Below are 13,151 nucleotides of genomic sequence, written 5' to 3'. Positions count from 1 at the left end.
GTCAGGTTATATAGCGTGTGAGCTTAACTACAGATGTCAACAACATCTGTAAGGGCAAATTTAACTATTTCATTTCCATTCCTAATTATTTCTATACTTAGTTGACCAAAAATAAAAAAAGACAAAACAAAACAAAACCTTCCCACTGGGAAAATAGTGGCTCACTGTAGATTTGGATCACAGTATAACTTGGGCTCATACTGTATTTTAACACTGGGAGAATGGTCTAGAATGGCCCTGTCCAACAGGGCAGCCACAAGTCACGCACGGCTACTGAGCACTTGAAATGTGGCTGGCCCAAACTGAGATGTGCCGTGAGTAAAAGTAAAAGTCTTAGCCTGAGTGACAAAATGTAAAATATCTCAATAATTTTTATATTGATGACATACTGAAATGCTAATATTTTTAGATATATTGGGTTAAAGAAAATGTATTATTAAAATTGATTTCACCTCTTTCACTTTTTTTGCTAATGTGTCTAATAAGAATTGTAAAGTTGCTTATGTGGCTTGCATCCTACACAGCACTATTTTAGAAGGATAACGTCAAATTGATAACAATTCTCAAAAGAGAATTGCCCTTTTCTGCAATACTGAATTTTTTTTTTTTACAAGAGGCAGGGGAGCCCAGTTAAGAGCCCAAGCTCTGGAGTGGCTGACCTTGAACGATAAGTTCTTTCTGCCAAATTGCTCTTCCAGAGGCTGCACATGCCCATAAGGTTTAAGGGTAGGTTTGCCCACGAGCCTCCAGCCTCTACCTGAGAAACCTTCCCCAACATCGCCACCTGCTGCCCACAGTGGGAGATGGAGCCTTCCTATAACCAGCCTAGGTGCGGCTCCCAGCATGAAGGAGGGTCCCGCCCCTCTGCATCTACCCAGACTTCCCTGGACCATCTGTATGAAGAAAAGGGCAATGGAGGAACCAACTACTCTTTCCCGGTGAAGCAGCGGGTGCTGGGATGTGCCAGGTGTTTTATGCACAGGATTTTGCAGTCAGAGCAGGTTTTCATTTTGCCGGCTTTGCCACCTACCAGCCAGCTGCATGTCTATGACAAGTGACCACTCTGAGCCCCCGTTTCCTTACCTGCAAAATGGATATAATAATACCGAACTTCTAGGATTTGACTCTGAAAAACGTTAAGAGATATGAGTAGGTAACTTGCAGAAAAGAAAAGCAAATGGCTGGTGAAACATAAAAAGATGTTTCATCAAAGTCTTTAGAGAAATGCCCAATAAGGCCAGATGCCCTTTTTTGCCCATCAGATTAGCTGATAACTGCATGTTGACAAGGATGTGGGAAAATGCAGGTTAAAACAGGTCACCCAGCTGTGCACATCAGGCAAACAAGTAGAAGGACTGATAGCATCCGGTGGGGAATGAGCAGGCTCCTTCCCTTTGGGTAGGCATGTGAACTGCTCCATCGTTTTGGAAATGATGCGGTAGTAGCTAATAAAAAAATTTAATGAGTATGCCCTTTGACCTGGCAAACCCACTTCCAGGAAACTGTCAGTGAGAAATAAAATCACCAGATGGTAGAAGAGATAATCGGGACAGTAAAATACTATAATAGCCACACACACAAAAGGAAATAATTATAATTACCCTCTGGAGGGGGTTGGCTACCTAAATACTGACATGTAAGGGCTAGAAAGATGTTCATATTTTTATGTTAATTTTCTGTCCTTCTACTTTGCTGGATTCTTTTTATTTTTTAGTTTTTTGCTTGAGTTAGTTGTACCACAGATTTTCTGGGGTTTTACAGGTATAGTATCAGATCAGCTGCAAATAGGGAGTTTTATTTATTCTTTACCCATTCTTATATTGGTAATTGATTTCTCTTATCTAATTGCATTGGCTAAAACTTCTAGAACAGTGGTCCCCAACCTTTTTGGCACCAGGGACCGGTGCTCCTATGAGAATCTAATGCCTGATGATCTGAGGTGGAGCTGAGGCGGTGATGCTAGCGCTGGGGAGCGGCTGCAGATACACCTCCTGCTGTGTGGCCCAGTTCTAACAGGCCAGGGACTGGCATCGGTCCGTGGCCCAGGGGTTGGGGACCCCTGCTCCAGAAGATGTTTGTTTGTATTGACAGGGGAGCATGGATCTATGTTGTTAAGTTAAAAAAAAAAATTGCAAATAATAGATATGATCCTTTTTTGTAAATACACATGGAAACATTCTAGATATGTATATCTGTCTCAATGTGAAAAAAAGAAAAATATCCCTACAAAACTCTGTGAAGAGATATATATCAGCATGTTAACACTGGTTTCCATAGGAAGCTGGGCTTGTTAGAGTATTATTACTTTTTACCGTCTATCTCTATGAATAGTTTGTTAACCACAAGAATGTGTTTCTTAATTTGAATAATCTAATGTTAAAGTTTGGTCTTTAAAAACATATAAGTAAAGGAAATGAAGTGATGAGCGGTTGTGAACACTGAGACAATGCTTCATTAACCTGGTACCTGGAACATTGAAAGTGCTCAAATAGTGTTTTCTCTTATTACCTTAAAAATATATAAGTAAAGGAAATGAAGCGATGAGCAGTTGTGAACACTGAGTGAGACAATGCTTCATTAACCTGGTACCTGGAACATAGAAAGTGCTCAAAGATAGTGTTTTCTCTTATTACCTCAGCCGATCCTGACAGTCACCTTCTAGGAAGAGCCTACTCTTCCCCCCATTTTACAAATGAGATCCTTCACTTTGAGCTCGGACACCCCCTCTGGGGTCCCTCAGTCTGCCCCACCGCCCACCAGGGGCCCCACGGCGCTTACCTACTGACAGGGAGCCCCGTGCCAGTTTGGGGAGCAGAAGGTCGAGCTGGCGGAAGGTATGGAAGACGTCGGCTGAGTGGATGCGGTCCTGGGCTTGGCTCTGATGGGTGCGTGGCAGTGCCTCGACTCCGTACAGAGTCAGGTAGCCGGCTCTGGGGGTGGCAAGCGATAGATCAGGGGTCCTCCTGGAGCCCTCCCGGCCAAGCCCTCCCATCACAGCCACACGCTTTTCTCCATTCACACACCCACATGAGCACCTGCCTTTCCTGCTACATGCCTGGACCGTTCTGGGCCGGTCACTGTGAGGAAAACGGACAAAGCCATCAAGGCCTCATGGAGCGGACACTCTATTGCAGGGGACAGACAACAGACAAGAGAAAGGAGAGGAGGAGTAATATGTCAGCGGGCGCTCAGAGGTGTGTGCGAGGGGGTGCAGGACGGGCTCACCCTTAAGCTGAACCCGGAAGGGTGAGGAGGAGCCGGCTAGGAAAGAACAGAGGGGAGGGATTCGCGGCGAAGGCCGCAGCGAGTGCCCACGTCCTGAGGCCGGAAGGAGATGGGAGTGTTGAGGACGAGCAGAGTGAGCGAGGGTGACAGTGGGGCCGCATGGGGCCTCGCTGAGCGTGAGGGGACAGAGGCAGGGCCGGTCTGGGAGCTGGCAGGGCTGGGCACGCAGGGCAGGGCAGGGGTGAGGGCTGGACCTGAGGGGCCCCGGGGGTCTGAGCAGGAAAGGGGCAGGGCCTGGCGGGGTGTGGCACGCACACGTGGGCCGCACACACACACACCACCCGCAGGAACACTCCCAGAGGAAATGTTTTCACCACCGGCCACTTTGCTCCAGGAGCCTGGCCCCAGCCTCAGACCCAGTGGCCTCAGTCAGGGGGTGGGGGAACCTCAGGCTTTCGCTTTTTCCCCATGGCGGGAAGGGCCAGGGGGCCTCTGCGGAGAGAGGCCACAGAAGCCCCACTGCTCCCCCTGGAGCTCCTCCTAGTCCCTGGACCACCCAGAGAGGGATCTTCCAGAGAACAGGGGAGGGGGGCTGGACACGGGAGTGAGGGAGGGCGGGGGCCGAGATGAGCCTGTCTAGTCCCCAGTCTGTCCTTTATCCACACTGTGCAGGCATGTAGTGCGCCCTCAGTAAATGCTGTCTGTCTGGCTGGCTGGCTGAGAGGGAGGGAGGGAGGGTAGATGGATGGTAGACAGAAGAACAGACAGGAGGGTGAGTGAGTGGGTGGGAGATGGATAGATAGATAGATGGGTGAGTGGCTGAATGGTCAGATGGATGGTTAGCTCTCAACCCTGAGAACACTGACCTTGGGAGAAAATTACAGGGTCATCATGACTCTGAGCTCAGTCATCCGGGCTACTGCCCACCCTTCCCCTACAGCCTCTCCGCTCCCCCTCACCCAGCTTTGGCTTCCATGCCGTCAGAGACGGAGAGCTCACAACCCTCCCATCCCACTGGACTAAGAGGAAACAATCCTGCCCTCAGAATAGCCGAGATGAGCTCGTTCCAGAGTCCACCCCGCTGGCCAGAGCCGCACCTCCACATCGGCCCAGGATTTCCTTCTCCTCGGGCCAGTCTGAAACATGTTTCGTTTGGTCAACCGAGTTCTCCTAAAAACAAACTGAACGTATGTTTAAACATTTGGGGAAATTCACACAAAATCTGGATTACCCCTCATCTTGAAAAAGCACAGAATCTGGCCACCCGGAGCCTGCAGTCCGCCAGGCAACCCCAGGCGGAGGCTGAGTCACGGCGTTTTTAGAAATTTAATCGTGGCCTTTAGACAGGAACGAGCTGGCAGAGTCAGGCGATTCTCACCAGGCCCCGTGGTCTTCGTGACAGTGCAGTTAAACACCTGTCTCCATTTGTCACCCCGCTCGCCCTGGTGTTTCTCTTGAAGCAGAGAAAATGTTTCTCTGGACATATATTTCTACCAAAATAGGGGACAAAAACATAACGCACCCCCCCCCCAAAAAAAAACAAGAAGAAGGCCACCAGGTTTCACACCGTGGAAGTGAAGGCCTCTCCGATGGCACCTCTATAGCAGAATAACACGTTACCTGGCTCAGACAGACAGTAATTACATGTGTGAGTACACACGGAACCTACAGATGGCGCCAGGAGGAAAATAAAGCCTCAGTGGGGCTGAGTAATGAGGGGGCTATTATATTAAATGGGACGTCAGAACAGGCCTTCCTGAGGAGGTGACCCTTGAGATGAGACTCGAATGAAGTGAGGTGGGAGCCATGCAGACCCCTAGGGGACAGAAATTGCAAAGGCCTCGAGGTAGGTGCCCGCCTGGCCTGTCCAAGGATTATGACAGAAGGGTTCAGGGAAGGCCATGCTGGATCCCGTAGGCCAGGGTAAGAATTTGGGATGTGACTCAGAGAGCAGGAACCTGCGCAGGACGGGTTAGGAGATTTCAGCAGTGGCATCTCATGGATTGGGGCCATGTGCACCTCCATCGGTGACTCTGTCATCCAACCCGCCCACCCCTTTCTATTTTGGGGGCTACAGATGGCGATGAAAAGGCCCTAGGCCACCAGGCCAGGAGGCAGGAGCTCCGGCACAGGTCTCAGGCCCTGAAGACTCGGAACCCATTGACCTCTGACGCCCTACACTGCGCCTGCTGTCACCATGGGCCTAAAAGGGCCCAGCTGCCACCACATCGCCCCCACCGCCCCCAGAGCCACAACTTCCTCTCTGACTTCTTTGCCCTCAAAGAGACACAGGGTGGCAGGAGCCGGGAGACCCAGGAGGTGCCCTCTGTGATCCTGCTGGGTGCTTTTAGCTGCCCCTCTACCTCAGCCTCCCCACCATGCGATGACAGGGTGGACCAAACCAGCATCACCCAGACCAGTCACAGCCCTGGGCAGAGTCTGCACCGTTCCAGGGAGAAGTGAGAAAGACGTGGGCCTCTTACGCAGCAAGGCTCAGGCTTGACAGGGCAGGCTCTGCGGCCAGTCCTGTCAGGCCCCTATCCATGGGACTCTGGGCAAATGGCTTCAGCTCTCCGGACCTGTTTTCTCATCTTTTGAGTGTGGTTTGTAAAGTACCAGCCTTACAGAGCTGTTGTGAGGATTAAATGCACTAACACACACCAAACCTACACATATGCACACACGTGTCCCAAATGTGCCTGTGTGCCCATATGTGTCAGCACATGCCTGTCCTTTATTCTGAAACTGTGTCGCTCTAATTTTTTAGAGTGGTTGAAATGTCTTTTCTTTTGTGAAATGCTAGTCAATTAATGGCACCACCAAAAATCAATGAACTGCCCCTGCTCTTGCCCTCCCCCGCTGTGGCCATGTTCCTCCAGCCCCACAACCGCCCTGACCAAAGCCTTCGGCAGGTCCCATCAACTCCACCCCCACCCCAAACTCTCAGCATCTCCCTGTCATCTCCCTGGTCCAGGCCGCCGTTCTCACCGGAACAACTCCAGCAGCCTCCTTACAAGTCCTCCTGCTTCTCTCTCACTGGCACACACCCGACCTGTGGCCTAGTCTCCATCCGGCAGACAAATAGAGTCTTTAAAACTCCAAGCGCAATCACGTCAAGCCTCTGCGTAAACCCCCAATGTCACTCATCTTACTTAGAATAAATGCCAAAGGCCCCTTTTCGGCTTGTGTCTCCTCGACAACTCGCAGACCGAGCCAGGTAAATACTTGGGGTCCCAGATGTAAATGTCATCTTGCAGTCTTTGTTCTGAGTGTCCCAAACTGCTCCCCTATGCACCACCGCCTCATAGCTCCCAAGCCACGATTAATGGCTGACCCGGGTCCAGAGAGCTGGGCTCCACTCGGGGGAGTGGGGGCTGCTTGGGCTCACCTGAGCAGAGAGCTGTAGGAGAAATCGAGGAGACCCATCTCATGCCAGCCACTGCCCGCTTCCGTGGTGTCGCCCAGCAGGACATTGCGGAGGTTGGTATACATGGCTTCGGTGAGTGCCTGGAGGTCTCTGTGGAGGAGCGTCCTGGGGCAGGGGACAAAGCAGTGAGAGCACAGCTTCTAGAGGGAGAGCACACGGGCAGGTCCCTCCCCCCACCGCAGGGTCCTGGGGCTCCAGTTCTCGCTGGCAATGGAGGCCTTTGGAAGACTAGCTCAAACAAGATGGCGTTATGATTACCATCATCCTCAACACTGACGGCCGTGACTATTCACTGTGCTAAGTAAGCAAGCATAACGATCTCCTTTCACCTTTTGACAACCTGAGAGAGAACAGTTGCTATTATGATGCCATTTTACAGACAGAAACTCAGGGACATAGACGAAAGTCACTTGCTGGAGGCCACCCGGCCAGTAACTTATACAGCTGGGATTAAAACCCTGCTCCGTCCAGCTCCGGAGTCTGAACTCTTAGCCACCACAGTCTGTCCCTCCTCGGGGCACACACGCTTGAATAAGGAACCCACAGACTTCTGAAAGACAGAGAACTAAGACACCAGCACTTTCTCCTTGAGTCTCAAAGTCAGGGAGACCTGTTTGGATGGTTTAAGCGTCTCCTCACCAAGGACTGTTAATGAGACATGACCCCAAGTGAACATGACACGAGGAGTAAGAGGATCTGGCTGGTGACCTGGTCATCGTGTGTGCCAGGGAGTCTGAGATGAGAACTGGATCTTGGGGGCATATGTGGCCAAAGCTAGAAGCCCCTCTGTACTGAGTCTCCACAATACAGGGTCAACACTGAGCCATGCCTGAGGGCATGATTAGAAGCCAAGAAAGGTGGGATCTTGTATCTAAGTTTAAGGCCTCTCTACAACCTGTGCAGGGATCTAGACCAGAAGGGGCACCAGGACAGCCAGTGGACAGTGCCCTTGGAACAGTGCAGCGTCCATGTCCAACAGCGACACCTTGTGGCAGCAACAAGTGCTGGAGTACAGGTAAGGCACTCCAGCTCTTTGTCGCCACCTGCTGTTTGCAGATGGGATGGGTCCCTTCAGACTGCGTAAACCCCTGGGTTCTTGGATAACTCAGGAGCGGAGAAGTTCCAGAGGCGTTCCATGAACTTCCAGGTAATAAAAGCTTTTGGATGTTCAAGTTCGAACATTGTTGCAATAACAATAGGCATGAGCCACATGAGATAAGGTGTGTGAAGGGTTTAGCACAGCACCTGGCACACTGTAAGCGTTCAATAAATGGGAGCTGGCATAGTGATGGACCTTGATCCAGCTGTCCCCGACCCCACTACAGGCACTAGTCCTCGACAGAGACATCAGCCTTCAACAGATGTAGCGACCTTGCCCAGAAGATGTCATACCAGCTCATGAGAAATTCCCAGAAACCGTAGGGGGCAGACACTGGAGGAAACGGGTCTTCCCTAGGTAGTGGGGTGGGATGCAGTGAACTTTGACTCTTGTTATCAATGGGACTTCATGATCCCCTGGAATGGCAGGACCCAGGACACTCAGCCTTAGAAGTCCTCCTAGCAGCTGTCCCACAAAGCCAAGGCCGAACTGGGCACTGCTTCTCCTCAGAGTTCACCTCATAATGCTGGCCTTTCCTCGACTTTGGCAGTCCTGCAAAACTCAGCCTTCTAGATTCTTCTTACTCCAGGATGTGACTCTTCCTAGAGACAGATCACTAAAGGTGACCCTCAGACTGTGTGACTCTTTAGGGATGGATATGCAGCATCTCGCATCTCATTTCCTCAGTATCTTGGGTGGAAGACAATAGGCTGTGGGGTCTGCAGACCTGAGTTCAAATCCTAGCTCTGCCACTTACTAGCACTAGACCTTGGCTAAGTCACTTCCCTTCTCTGAGCTTCAGTTTCCTCCTCTGTAAATGTGAAAGTGCACTATCAAACGCCTGGTATATGGTAGGTGTCCTCAGACGATGGTTGGCATCATTCTGTGCCCTCTGAATCTAGGATGGTGACCACTGTATAGCAGGTTCCCGGATGTTTGCTGGACGAGTAGAATAAATGTGCTCACACATCCTTTTGCTGAAATAAGTATTCCTATGTTTCAGGACCTGCACCACTTGCTAGCTGTGTGGCCTAGGGCAAGTCATTTCTCTTCTCTGAACTCCAATGTCCTCATCTATAAAATGGGGCTATAAGTTACCTACCCTCCTGGGGCTATAAGTTACCTACCCTCCAGCATTTCTGTGAAGACTAATAGGCTCATGTACGATGCCTGGCACAGAATATGAACTCAAAACTATTGATCGCCCCACCCACCTTCCGTCATTTTACAGGTACGGAAACAGGCTCAGAGATGGACTGGCTTGTCCAAAGTCACAAGGGTAGAAAGGGGTGGGGCTGGGATTTGCATCTAGGTCTGACTGACCCAAATCCTGGTCTCCTCCTACTAAAATCAGATCTGCCTCCTAAGGAGGAGAGAGTTCTTCTTGAGCCCAACTCTTCTGGGTTGTTTTTAATTTTGTTTCTGTTTGTTTTCTCTCAACAAAATGTCTTTACTGGACCCCTGTTGTGGAGACGAGGGTGACATGAACTACGCAGGTAGAAGCAGATTGGCCCCCCCTGGCCCGCCCAGTCACCGTCTCCGGCCACTCACGGTTTCATCTTGGCCTTCTCATCACTGGGGTTGTAATGGGGAAGCTGCACATCGAAAATCCTCTCCATGAGGAAGATGGCATAGGCGTGGAAATCCAGCTTGGTGCGAGGCTCCCACACCACCGAGTCGTAGGAATGTGGGTCCAGGAGGACGGTGATGTACCTGCCCCCCACCAGTACCTGGGAAGTTGGCCAGATAGAATGAGGAGTATCGCTATGACAACGGCTGCTCTCAGTGGTCAAGGACTTACTCCGTGGCAGGTGCTGGCCCCACCATGTACTGAATGGATGATGCTCTCTCATCTACCCCTCACGACCACTCTGCGAGGAGAGGACCATCATTCACCCATTTATAGCTAAAAAGGCTTAGAGAAGTCACATGATGTGCCCAAATCTCAGGCAGCTGAGAGGTTGCAGAGCTAGTACTGGAATTCTGCACCTTTTTGAACCAAAGGTTGTGTTCTTAACCGTCTCACTCTTAAGCTCCCACACCACCGAGTCGTAGGAATGTGGGTCCAGGAGGACGGTGATGTACCTGCCCCCCACCAGTACCTGCCACGGAGTAAGTCCTTGACCACTGAGAGCAGCCGTTGTCATAGCAATACTCCTGCCACGGTTATCTTGGTTATTGTCATATCTCTAGCAGCCACGAGAGAGTCTGCCCACAGAAGGCAGAAGATGGATGTGTGTGCATCATAGGTGAATGGATTGGATGGATGGATGGATGGATGGATGGATGGATGGATGGATGGATGGATGGAAGGATGTTGGTGGGTAAATGCGGATGAATAGATTATAGGTGAGTGAATGGATAGATAGATGGATAAATGAATGGAGGAAGAAAGGTAGGACAGACGGATGGATGGATGCTGCTGGGTATATGCGAGTGGATGTGTAAGTAATACTCACTTCTTTGGGAGGTCGGGCTCTATATGTAACATGCTGTCCCAGAAGGAAAGGAAGCAGCTCTGGAGAGCTGTAACCCTACAGACAAGAGCTGAGCATTTCTCCTCAAATGTTTGTGCAGGGGTCACACAAAACTACCCACCTACCTCGACCCCGTCTTCGGAGTGTGATTTTTGCGTCGTGTTAATCAAACTCACTTATAAAATACAGGCCGATAGCCGAGAAAAAATTGCTATTAGAAGGATTGTTAGATGAGTGGATAAATGGAAAGAAAGCTCACTGAATGCATCTTGGAAGGAACGATGGGTGGGTGGGTGGTTAGAGGTTGGTGGAAACTAAATGTACAGATGAATGTTGGGTACGTGGATGGCAAGATGCTAAGTGGATATTGGGTAAACAGACTGAAGGACAAATGCTGGATTGGGATAGAAGTTGGGAAGGATACATGGAAGGTAGATGGACCAGTGGTAGTTGTTTGAGTAGATACTGAAGGGGTGGATAGATGGAGATATAAATAAATGTTTATTGAATGGATAGATAACTGGACGCTGGGTAGAAAGTGGCAGGCGGGTAGAGACATGGGTAGATAAATGGAAGAATGAAAGTTGGTGGAAATTGAATATATGAATGGAAGTTGGATGGGTGTAGGTACACCAGTGGAAGAACGCTGGATAAATTTGGGTAGACAGATGGAGGGATAGATGATGGACAGATATTGGAAAAGTACATAGAAAGATGGATGGATGACTGGATAGATGGAGGTTTGACGGAAATATATGAATGAATGTTGGGTGGATATTAGGATGGAAGGATGCTGCTTAGATATTAGGTAGATAGGCAGAATGATAGCTGTTAGATGGATGGGTGGATTTTAGAGATGGACGTTGAATAAATGGATAGAGGTCAGTTAGATTTATGTACAATTATCAGATGGATATTGAATGACTTCATAGCTTGATGTTGGGAAGATGCTAGAGGTATGATAATGAAGAGATGGACGTTACATAAGCACTGGATGTACAGTTGTATAGAAATGGACAGAAAGTTAGCTGGACCACTGGAGAGATGATGGATGAGTAGGTTAGTACACAGATAGATCCCGAAGGAATCCCTCAACACCAGGTATGACAGGCCCAGCTGCTCATCCCTGCCCCTCCCAAGAGGCACAAGAGGTACTTACAGTAAAAATATCACCATGCTTCTCCTTCATCCTAGTGAGGAAGCTGGCAGCATCTTTTCCAAACTCCAAAGCATGGCCTAACCAGGGGATACTGCCCAGGTCCAGGGGAGGCTCACCAGGTCGCCTGCAGAAGCCACGGCATTTATCACCATTGGATAAAGCAGGGAAGAGGATAGAGTCTGTAGGGTGTGGGGTGTAATTTTAAATCGAGGGTGCAGGGAAGGCTTCCGAGGGGACATTTGCCCGAAGACCTGAAGGTGGTGAGGGCAGGAGCCACGTGGTTACCTCGAAGAAGAACCTTCTAGGCAGAGGGCACAACAAGCCCTGAGCTCAGATCACGCCTGATGTATTCGAAGAACAGTACCGAGGCCAGTGTGGCTGGACTGGAGGGAGCAAGAAGTCCCAGAGACTGAGGCCAGCGCCGTCATGGGGCCCAGAACCGTGCGGGCCTTCTTGGCAGCTGCAAGGGCTGTAGCTTTGTCTCTGAGTGAGGTGGGTGCTGGAGGAGTGTGGGGAAGCATAAAGACATGATTTGGGTTAGGTTTTATAGGATCTTTTTGGCTGCTGAGTAGAGAATGGACTGTAGGGGTCTGACAGCAGAAGCCAGGGGACCAGTTGATCGAGGTGGTCATTTCTCGGTGGGTGGGAGAGCTTTCCAGAACCCAGCAGTTTAAAGAGTTCTCTGTTTGAGCCAGTATGGACCAGGGTTTTGGTATCGCATCCTCCCTGTCATGCCCACAGAGGAAGAATGAGAGTGGAGAGCGCAGCTGAAGGAAGACAGAAGGACCAGCCTCTGACCCCGACTGCCCTTGGACGTGTATCTCAGGTGGCCAGAGGCCAGGCCCGTGGCCTCCGGAGATGCCCCAGGGGTACATGCTAGCTCAGCCAGGGGCTGGGAAGTTTGCGTGTGTGTGATATGCGGTGTCAGCATCCCCTGTGAGGGCAGGGGGACTCCTCTGAGAATTTAATAACGACACTTACAGCTCACTGTGCTACTGAGAATTCTAAGATGACCCACAATGACCTACGCCCCGTATAATCCCCTCCTACTGAGTGGGGGATAGAGGGGTTGGCTGACTTGAAGACACCAATTCTCCTTAGTGGGCCTGACCTAATCAGGTGGAGACAGAGCTTACATAAGACAGGGCTCTTCCTGGCAAAAGAGACTCAAAGTATGAGAGAGACTGGACACCAGGGAGAGTCTCTGTGGCTGGCTTCAAAGATGGAAGGTGCCACATGGCAAAGAGTGCAGGTGGCCTCTAGGAGCTACGAGGGGGACCTTGGCTGACTACGAGCAATGAGATGGGGACCTCAGTCTCACAACCGCGAGCAACTGAATTCAGCCACGCTCTTCCCTGGAGGTTCCTGGCAGGGAGGCAGCTGGGCCTCCGCCTTGATTCCAGCCTTGTAAGACTCTGAACGGAGAGAACCCAGCCACACCACGCTTGACTTAGGACCTGCCCTTATGCTGCACTCGAACTGGGCCCTGCCCTTGGCTAAGCATTTAATATGCGAACACTCATATCCCCTACCCCCGCCCCCTGAAGGAGGTACTAGAAGTTGAGGAGAACAGCATCGTGATTGGAAAATGGGCCTCATGATACTGCAGGGCTGGCGCTTACAGTGGACCCCTTGAAGGGCCCTAAATCTAAGCTAAGACCCCTGTTTTAGCCTTAGAATGATCAGAACCACAGAAATGCAGAAAGCTCTTGTTCGCCGAGCGAGTGAGTGATTGAGTGAATCATCCTCTTCTCACTGTGGATT

At 50.4% G+C, this 13,151-nt stretch overlaps 1 protein-coding gene across 1 annotated transcript in view; it reads right to left on the bottom strand.

Moving 5' to 3' along the window:
* Positions 1-13,151, bottom strand: part of PTGIS (prostaglandin I2 synthase) — a 32,086-nt gene that overhangs the window by 18,804 nt on the left and 131 nt on the right. The window contains exons 2-5 of the mRNA XM_011365986.2: positions 11,388-11,511; positions 9,303-9,481; positions 6,614-6,757; positions 2,779-2,930 (exon numbers count right to left, since the gene is read on the bottom strand). Coding sequence (XP_011364288.2) covers positions 2,779-2,930; positions 6,614-6,757; positions 9,303-9,481; positions 11,388-11,511 — 599 coding nt within the window. The remainder of the gene's footprint in view (positions 1-2,778; positions 2,931-6,613; positions 6,758-9,302; positions 9,482-11,387; positions 11,512-13,151) is intronic.

Source organism: Pteropus vampyrus, unplaced genomic scaffold, assembly GCF_000151845.1.
Source record: "Pteropus vampyrus isolate Shadow unplaced genomic scaffold, Pvam_2.0 Scaffold117, whole genome shotgun sequence".
Classification (NCBI taxonomy): Eukaryota; Metazoa; Chordata; class Mammalia; order Chiroptera; family Pteropodidae; genus Pteropus; species Pteropus vampyrus.
Note: the sequence above shows the minus strand (reverse complement) of the source record. Positions and strands in the feature narration are given on the sequence as shown.